Source organism: Bactrocera oleae, chromosome 2 (genome assembly GCF_042242935.1).
Source record: "Bactrocera oleae isolate idBacOlea1 chromosome 2, idBacOlea1, whole genome shotgun sequence".
In the NCBI taxonomy this organism is placed as follows: Eukaryota; Metazoa; Arthropoda; class Insecta; order Diptera; family Tephritidae; genus Bactrocera; species Bactrocera oleae.
The window spans coordinates 92,462,461-92,472,038 of NC_091536.1; the positions used below are offsets into that span (position 1 = coordinate 92,462,461).

Below are 9,578 nucleotides of genomic sequence, written 5' to 3' on the forward strand. Positions count from 1 at the left end.
AAATCATATCGTATACATATTTGTAACAAACAAGTACATATGTAAATAAATATAGCTGATCAAAGACGGTTGCAAGATTTCGAGGTCAGCTGTGCCATCGACTTCCACATTGGCCACAGAAGAATTGCTGGCTTCTTTCTAATATTTGACAGCTTTTCTATGCTACATCATCTCATTCTAAGATTCGTTACGCACCGGTATTTAAATGAGCAATCTTGTTTCTATCAATCTTGATCACATCTGTCACAGCCTAACCCGACAAAGGTACCGGTAAAAACTTGGCGTAATCCTTATCTCTATCATTGTTTGTAGAAAGAATACAATGTATCTATCATTTTTGGAATTCTATGTGTGCACAGACTGTTCGTAAGCAATTGTCAACAGTTCATTCATTGCGACAAAGTTTGTGGAGCGGTGAACACGTTCTATTCGATTGCTTTCTAAACTTCTAATTTTCACACTTAAGTTACATTGACAAAGTAAATTAATAAATATTTAACTGCGAACATGTTATCGAGGCATTTAAAGCAAATTGATCACATCGGTTGGCGTAATTTGCGCGTTTCAAGGGTGCGAACTTTTGCAGTGCAAGCAGAGTCTAGGGTAGGTGTGATTAAATGTATATTTTCGCTTAATTTCTTATTTTATTAAATTACACATTGTATTACAAATTCGTTTCTAGCAAAACAGTGCAAGTGATGCGGACTTAGAGAACGCGCGGCCGTACTCAGAAGTGCCTGGGCCAAGTAAACTCGAGCTAATACGTTTATTCATGCCTGGCGGTAAGCTATAATTATTATTTAATATTTACTTTGTAAATGTATAATATTTTATATTTTCACTTGTTTATTTGTCTAATATTAATTGGCACTAAATATTATTGATTTCATTCAAATTTGAAATTCTAGCGGACTAGAGTCCATACGGTTTATTTTGTAATTTCGGACAATGTATTCGTATTATCATGTTCGCGCATTTTGCATAACGATGATAAGCTAGCTGGGTTTCTTGATTTTTTCCCTATTTTTAGTTTTGTTCACTAAACGATTATACGTATTAAATTTATGAAGTCTCTCTTTCAGATAAGTTGTAATTTTATATGTATTGCAAAAAGCACACCCTTTGCATCCTTATATAACTTTACAAATCAACACTCTTAGTATGTGTGGAGATTTTCAAAATCAGACCACAACCACGCCTACTTTCCATACAACGCAGTTTTGAACCCTGTTAGTTAATGGTAGTTGACCTTAGAATTATTAATACAATCAATAAAATGAAAAAATATCGAAGCGACTTAGATTACTCCTGATACGATACTTAATCATTTTATTTCAGGTTTATTTTCCAAAAAACCATTTTTTGATGCCTTTCGTGAAATGGGAAAGACATATGGAGGGCTTTTTCGCTTTCCCGGCATATTTGACAAACCCGAAATTATAATCGATTTAAACCCCACGGATTATTCGATTATTTTTCGTAATGAAGGAGCATTGCCTAATCGACGCGTTTTCGATACGTTCGTCTATCATCGTGAAAAACATCGGCCGGAATTCTTTCAGGGCGTCGACGGTATTATATCCACGTGAGCATCAAATACTTGTACATATTGATGTATTGAGTTTGCACATATTATTTTCAATATTTTACACTAGCTCTGGCGAGAAATGGGCGAAAATGCGTACGGCTGTGAATCCAATATTGATGCAACCGAAAAATGCCAAACTGTACTTGAATACGCTATTGGATATTAATAGCGAGTTCTTAGAAAGGTAAATCGAATAAATGTAGGATATATATATAATATGCTAATTCCCAAAAATCTAAATCTTATTTACTTGCGCTTTGCCGCTAGAATACGGCACATACGCGATCCCAGTACATTGGAAGTACCCGATGAATTCGTTGACGAGATCAATCGGCTTTCTTTTGAGGGTATCGCAGGCATTGCGCTGAATACACGTCTCGGTTTAATACAAAAAAATCGTGATACGGTCGAGGGAAAAGAGATCATGAAGAGCGTACGCAATTTCTTTTTACTCTTCGAAGAGTTAGAGGTTAAACCTTCCATATGGAAGTATGTAAAAACACCGAAATTCTATAAAATGATGAAGACCCTGGACTCCATGACGGACATCTGCAATAAGTATATTAACGAAGCGCTATTGCGTATTGAACACGACAGCGATGGTAACCTCACATCGGAGCTGGGCAAGGAGAAGAGTGTACTGGAGAAATTAGTGCGCGTTGATAAGAAATTCGCCGTGGTAATGGCGCTAGATATGATGATAGCTGGTATCGATACAGTAAGTAAGCGCATTTAAATATGAAGGTTTTTCGAATAAATTTAATATTTCGCACTGCACCTGTAGACCAGCTCCACTTTGGCCGGAATATTGCTATGCATCGCCAAGAATCCTGATAAACAACAAAAGCTATTTGAAGAAATTCAGACAATATTGCCGAAAAAGGAATCGGAACTCACAACTGAAAATATGCAAAATTTGCCTTACCTGCGTGCATGCATCAAAGAGGGCATACGCTGCTATCCCATCTTCCCGGGTACGATGCGTCGATTGCCCAACGATGTAGTGCTGAGCGGTTATCGTATACCTGCCGGTACCGACATCTGCATCGGCGCCAATATGGTGATGCATGATGAACGCTATATGCCGCAGCCGGATAAATTCATACCGGAGCGTTGGCTACGTAACGATAAATCCGCACAAGCTTTGGAGGGGCAAATTACTAATCCATTTTTGTATGTACCCTTCGGCTTTGGTCCACGTAGTTGTATGGGTAAGCGTATTGTCAATTTGGAGCTGGAAATCACTTTGACGTGTTTGGTGCGAAATTTCCAAATTGAATTTAACTATCCGGCCGAGAATGCGTTCGCTATGAAGTTTATGAGCGTACCGCAAATACCGCTCAAGTTCAAATTCATCGAGAGAGAAGCATAGTGTTGGATATGAGAATGAGAGAGAAATAGGTATAGTCAATACATAAGTTTTAATAACATATTAAGCCCTGAACATAATAAAATTATTTTTCAAATACTCATAGAAAATATATTTCCTACAAAATAATTAAATCAGTTATATATAGTATAAATATATTTTTGTATTCAACAAAATATTTATTATATAATAATACATATACAAATGTAAAATCTGTAAAAATATGCTTTCAAAATTTAGACACATGGATGAAATCTAACAAAAAGGTCCCGAATATATTAAGGTGAATTGTGACAATACAGATATATACAAATTTGTAATATTCCAGTGTTATACCTTTGTATGCCCTGAAAAAAATACAAAATATAATAAAAATGAACAACTTTATGCTATAAGTAGTATAAAATGTATTTTAATTGGAAAACAGTGGAACGTCCACAAAAACGCTCAGAATCACAGTACCGAATAGAAGCCAGTACTTATTAATATTAGGAAAATGTGGGTATGAATTGGCAAGGATGCTTTTAAAATTGTAGAGAACTTTCAAATCGATTGATTTCTTAAATCTCAGAGTACATGAATCCTCACCACAGAGAGGAATGAATTGATTTGATTAATAATTTTGTTTCAGTACTGCTTGAAAGTCTAAGTAAAAAATTAAATAGACAAACGGATTTTGACAATATAAGCATCAAACTACAAAAGTAAGTTTTTGAAAAGAGTTGCTGTCTGGTTAAGAAATGTGTGAAAAACGATTTTTAGTATCGGATATGAGCCTCATAACTGAAGAAATACCCAAAAGCTTGCAATTTTAATTGATTATTATTAAATTAATTATTACTATACAACTAAGGAATTTGAAAAAGTCTTGCAGTTCGATTTGGTAAAGAGCTGCCACCTCTTTATAATATTTAGGTAAACGATGTTAAAATATTTAATGATAAATTTCTATACGTGCAGAATAGTTAATTAAAGTTTTTTGGCGGGTATAAGTAGAAAAGGGTTGCCACATTATTGATATCTTATTATTTCTAAAAAATAAATAAATAATATATTAAAAAAAAATAAATAAAATGAAAAATAAGGATCTGCTTAACCGATTTCAGCCAATCGGTACATAACATTCTTCTCATATTTCTATGTTATAGTGCGAAAATGGTCGAAATCGGATTACAACCACGCCCATTTCCCATATAACACCATTTAAATTCCATCTGACTCTTTCACAGTCCACTATGCAAATCAAGCAAAATATATAAAAAAAATCTCAACGAGTATACAGTTTGGCGAGAGTATAAAATGTTCGGTTACATTCGAACTTAGCCCTTCCTTACCTGTTTATTTATGAATTGGTTTGACTTTTAACAGAATAGAGATACACGGTATTCTATATTTTAAGTTGGATCATACTGTGTGCTAAATTTTACGAAAATCGGTTTAGTAGTTTAGGAGTTCACCCCGGACAATCAACGTGTCACTTAACTTTTATAGATATAGCTATTCTCCACAAGCGGCGCCAAAAGGTCAATAATAAAAACAATTTCTCAAATCGTTTGGTTTAGGGTATGAAAAGGAGAAATTTATCGAATTCTATTTTAATCGATTTACTAATACGAAAAAGCTCCCATCTAAACTTTCATAATGCATAATGCTCTTGCTGATTAGAATATTCGCACTATTAAAAGCGAATTATAGAGTCAGTAAGCTCACAAGTGCAGTAGCGATCAGTACCATAACTGTCTGGGCAAACGAGTTCGGAAATATCTTTAAAATTTGTTTGCATATTAAACTGTTTTTTATTATTATTTGATTAATTAATAACAACAAAACAATTAAAATGTTATCACGTCATCTAATCAAATTCGATGCACTAGTAGGGTATTCGTTAAAGTCTACGGTTTTAAGGGGGTATGCAACAGCTGTGGAACAAACGCAGGTAAACATTCATTATTTCATTGTTGTATATATGTGTATAATGCTAGTTCATACAGTTATAGTAAACAAGTTTGTTTATTATCTATTTATATATTTTGACTTTGTAGGTAAATGAAACAGCGTCAGCTCCTAACGATTGGGAAAACGCGCGTCCATATTCAGAAATGCCAGGTCCAAGCAAGTATGAAATGATTCGTGGATTTTTACCAGGAGGTAATAAAGTGGCTTATACTTGTATTAACGTATATATTAACTGAAAAATAAAATTTTCGAATTTTTCTAAACTAATACAAACATTTGTCATATTTTCAGGACCGTTTTATAAGCAAACATTTATTGAAGGAATGACCAATATGGCACAAAAATATGGCGATGTCTATCGAATTCCTGCCATGTTTGGCAGACCAGAAATGGTTTTGGATCTTAATCCAAATGATTATCCAATAATATTTCGCAATGAGGGAATTTGGCCAGAACGACGTACTTTCGAAACCTTCATTTATCATCGTAAGGTGCATAGGGAAGAATTTTTTCGAGGCGTGAGTGGACTATTGACAACGTAAATACTCTTCAAATCCAGATTAAAGAGATTACTACTTTTGTATAAATATATTTCTAGAACTGGCGAGGAATGGGCAAAAATACGTACCGCCGTTAATCCAGTTCTAATGCAACCTAAAAACGCCAAACTCTACTTAAACACGTTATTGGAAGTCAATGATGAATTTCTCGAAAGGTTAATATGAAATTTTATATATATATATATATATTTTTAAGTTTCATCTCACACTAAATTTGTTTTAGAATACGTCACATACGCGATCCTTTAACGCTCGAAGTTCCCGATGACTTTCATGACGATATTAATCGCCTCACTTTAGAGGGCGTAGTGAGTATCGCACTGAATACCCGCTTAGGAATGATACATAAAAATCGTGATAATCCGGAAAGTAAAATATTTTTGAAAGAAATCCGCAATTTTTTCGATCTATCCGAAGAGGTAGAAATCAAGCCATCCATTTGGAAGATAATCAAAACACCGAAGTTTTATCAACTAATGAAAACATTGGATAAGCTTACAGTGTTGTGCAATAAGTATATTGATGAGGCGCTAAAACGAATTGATTTGGATAGTGAGGGGAAATTCACCTCCGAGGAAAATAAGGAAAAGAGCGTATTAGAGAAACTATTGAAAATTGATCGCAAAATCGCAGTGGTTATGGCTTTGGATATGATGATGGCTGGCGTCGATACAGTAAGTTCACCACAATTCAATCAGGAGGTTAAGAAAATATTTCAAATATTCTTTTCACTTTATCGCAGACAAGCTCCACCTTAACGGGCATTTTATTTTGCATTGCTAAAAATCCGGACAAACAACAGAAACTATTTAAGGAACTAAAAAGCATTTTGCCAAATAAGGACTCCCATTTGACTGTAGAGAATATGCAAAATCTTCCATATCTACGCGCTTGTATTAAGGAAGGCATGCGCTATCATCCCATTATTGCTGGCACTATGCGTCGGCTGCCAAACGACGTTGTGCTGAGCGGATATCGTATTCCTGCCGGTATTGATATATCGGTTAGCTCCAATTTGCTGTTACGCAATGAGAAATTTGTGGAAGAGCCAAATAAATATATACCAGAGCGTTGGCTGCGGAATGACATCGAGGGTAAAAAATATCAACTTAACAACCCATTTCTATTTCTTCCCTTCGGCTTCGGTCCGCGCAGTTGCGTGGGTAAACGAATTGTGGACCTAGAATTGGAGGTCACCTTGGCGCGTTTGGTGCGCAATTTCATGATAGAATTCAATTATTCAACGGACAATGCTTTTGTACCGAAAATGGTATTCATACCAGCTATACCACTTAAATTCAGATTCGAAGAAAGAAAGGAGTGAAAAAACGGGTATTAACTGATAAATTAATTATATACTCACATGTTTATAAAAGTATAAATTGTTTATAAGTGTTTACAAAGAAAATTAGAAATGATTGGCCGATAAGATTTCTCAGTATGTAAATAAAATATACGTAAGTACTTGTACAGTTAATGGGTTCATAAAATAGATTACAAATATGCAAGCAAAAAGGAAAATAATGAAAACTTTATTGTCCAAGGTAAAGTGTAGTTTCTTTAGAATTGAATATAGGGAATGGTGGCCAAAAACTAAACCACTTATTGAAGAATTTGTCTGCTTCTTTAAAGAAGGTGACAAAAAAGGAAACCTCAAACATCAAGTTCTTAGTAAAGAGATTTCGACTTCTCAGTAAATTATTTTCTATTTTGCTGTCATATCACAATATATTAAGTGATATATTTGCAACGCATTTGAAATAGCTTTTGTATTGACCGATATAGAGGAGATAAAAACACTCAGACGGACGGAAATTTTAAATTTAGGTATATGAGGACTCCAGGACCCGTATGACAACAAGATAACCAAATATTTTAAACAAATTTACTGATATACATATATTGTGTTTTGAATGATATGTAGGTATAACTTAAACCAGAAAGAAACAAGAAAAAACGATAACTTTGGTTGTACTGAAGATGGAATACCCTTCACAAATAACGAAGTTTCCACACAAGAGCTTGATTTCGATCGTTCAGTTTGTATTATAGCGATATAATATAGCAGCTCAATCTAAAAAATTCAGATATTGCAACGTTATCTTAGAAAATGATCTATACCAAATTTGATCCTCAAGACACTATTTGAGCAAAATTTTATCCGAATAAATTGTGCTTCATTTGTGTACTGGAAAGTGAAAGAATCATATGGAATTTGAAGCTGAGCTATATAAAAACTAGGCGTGGTTGTAGTCTGATTCTGCCTATTTTCACAATGTGAAATAGTCCTGATGGTAAACCCAAATATATATATATATAGGATTTAGGAAATATATACATTAAACCTCTTAAAAGGCCACGACCATTTTTTTTAATTTTTAGTTCGCAGGGCATCTTGCCACTGCAATTCCTTGCACTAAATAACAGGTTTATATCTTAATTTAGTGCTTAGTTATGGCATTTTAAGGGTTTTCGATTAATGGCGTTTTGTGGGCGTGGCAGTGGTCCGATTACGCTCATCTACCTCACTTATTTTGCCAAGGAACACGAGTACCAAGTTTCATTAGGATATCTCCATTTTCACTCAAGTTTCAGCTTGCCCAGTCAGACGGACGGACAGACATCCGGATTTCAACTTGTATCGCCATCCTAATCATTTATATATTGTATGTATGTATATAACCCTACATAAATTTCGATTAGTTTTAGGTGATATAAACAACCGTTAAGTGAATAAAACTACAAGTATTATACTCTCTAGCGACAAGTTGTAAGAGTGTAAAAAGCTCTGTTTAGAGCTTTAATAATGCAGAACTCAATGCATACTGCATTTTTGTAACTGATTAGAATATCTCACTACGAAATAGTGAATCGCCAAGACGTAAGCTTGCAAGAGCGGTAGTGATCAGTAGTACTTTCCTTTAAAAAGTTTTTCCATTCGCTATCAAAATTTCTAAATAAATATGAAGCAATATGGTAGTTAGGCGCCCGTTCTGATTAACGGTTCTTACAAGTTATTAAACAGCTGTGGGGCAAACGCAACAGCAGCGCTCATCGTTACGTGAAGCATAGTATCTCAAGAACTAAGTCCTCGACCAACATCAACCAAATTCTGCTTATAATATTCATATCACCTTACAGTCTACCTATTAGCCAAGCACCAGCGAAGCCGTTGGAACAAAACTATACAAAAAGGACCATAAATTTTTAAGACCCCCTGATACCGATTATGTGAGCATCAATGTCATTGTTTGATACTAACATATACCCAAAATATCTGTCAGTCTGTGGGACATATTAATGAAATTCAAAAAGCATTTTTTCCTGATAATAATATGTCCTTGTGTCAAAAATTGGTAAAATCGGGTAAACTTCCACTTGACTTTATACCGTATATATCAGTCAATATGTGAGTTATCTTAGTGAAATTCAGCGAGGGTATTTCCATTGACTGTTTTTGTGCCGAATGTGTTTGTAATCGGGTGAATATTTCTCCCACATACCAAATATAAAAATTTTCAAACTTTCTGCAAACTTTATACCATATATTAATATTATATATCTCTCAATCTTTGAGGAATACAATGAAACTCAGTGAGCATATTTTTTGGTAAGAGTAATTTGTGGTGCCGAAAATGGATGGAATTGGGTCAATACTACTATTGACAGCCGAACCTAACCCTTTCTTACTTGTTGTTGTTCTGTTGTTTTTCTAAAACTTTCACACATGATAGTAAATTTCACATTCATTACAATAAGAAAGTTTTTGGATATGATCAATTAGATCAATTCTAACCTAAAGGTGAAATTTTTTTTTTGTAAATTTTAAAGTTTTATTAAAACACATTCTTCATTAATTTTGACAACATCCATTCTTTTCTAGTTTATAAATAACTAACCAGTTTAATTCATAAGTGTGCCACCTGAAAAAGAACCTAACAACAACGGGCAAGTTCTGAGCAAAAAAGCTCTCCATTCGCCGATCTTTCGCATAAGCTCGCTCTTCGTAATTATTTCTTTCTGTCTATATATACGAATTATAAGTGATTTGTTTACAAACAAATGAGCAGATAAAAACAAAAAGCGACAAAATATCAACAATAAA

The 9,578-nt window shown here is 34.2% G+C and overlaps 2 protein-coding genes across 2 annotated transcripts; both read left to right on the plus strand.

The window, feature by feature from the left end:
* Positions 1–381: 381 nt before the first annotated feature.
* LOC118679849 (probable cytochrome P450 12e1, mitochondrial) lies at positions 382–3,358 on the plus strand. Its single transcript, XM_036356917.2, has 6 exons — positions 382–603; positions 683–782; positions 1,339–1,585; positions 1,656–1,772; positions 1,856–2,306; positions 2,373–3,358. The coding sequence occupies exons 1-6, from the start codon at positions 508–510 to the stop codon at positions 2,958–2,960; spliced, it is 1,599 nt and encodes a 532-aa protein (XP_036212810.2). The 5' UTR covers positions 382–507; the 3' UTR covers positions 2,961–3,358.
* A 1,285-nt stretch (positions 3,359–4,643) lies between these two features.
* LOC106622735 (probable cytochrome P450 12e1, mitochondrial) lies at positions 4,644–6,950 on the plus strand. Its single transcript, XM_014242002.3, has 6 exons — positions 4,644–4,893; positions 5,000–5,105; positions 5,205–5,451; positions 5,512–5,628; positions 5,697–6,147; positions 6,216–6,950. The coding sequence occupies exons 1-6, from the start codon at positions 4,795–4,797 to the stop codon at positions 6,795–6,797; spliced, it is 1,602 nt and encodes a 533-aa protein (XP_014097477.2). The 5' UTR covers positions 4,644–4,794; the 3' UTR covers positions 6,798–6,950.
* Positions 6,951–9,578: the final 2,628 nt, after the last annotated feature.

Bases quoted from the DNA above. Each gene is read 5' to 3' on its own strand.
- LOC118679849 (XM_036356917.2), top strand. From the start codon at position 508: ATGTTATCGAGGCATTTAAAGCAAATTGATCACATCGGTTGGCGTAAT. The intron at 604-682 runs GTAGGTGTGATT...ATTCGTTTCTAG, and splicing joins CAGTGCAAGCAGAGTCTAGG to CAAAACAGTGCAAGTGATGC. The intron at 1,586-1,655 runs GTGAGCATCAAA...ATTTTACACTAG, and splicing joins GTCGACGGTATTATATCCAC to CTCTGGCGAGAAATGGGCGA.
- LOC106622735 (XM_014242002.3), top strand. From the start codon at position 4,795: ATGTTATCACGTCATCTAATCAAATTCGATGCACTAGTAGGGTATTCG. The intron at 5,106-5,204 runs GTAATAAAGTGG...TCATATTTTCAG, and splicing joins TCGTGGATTTTTACCAGGAG to GACCGTTTTATAAGCAAACA. The intron at 5,629-5,696 runs GTTAATATGAAA...AATTTGTTTTAG, and splicing joins AATGATGAATTTCTCGAAAG to AATACGTCACATACGCGATC.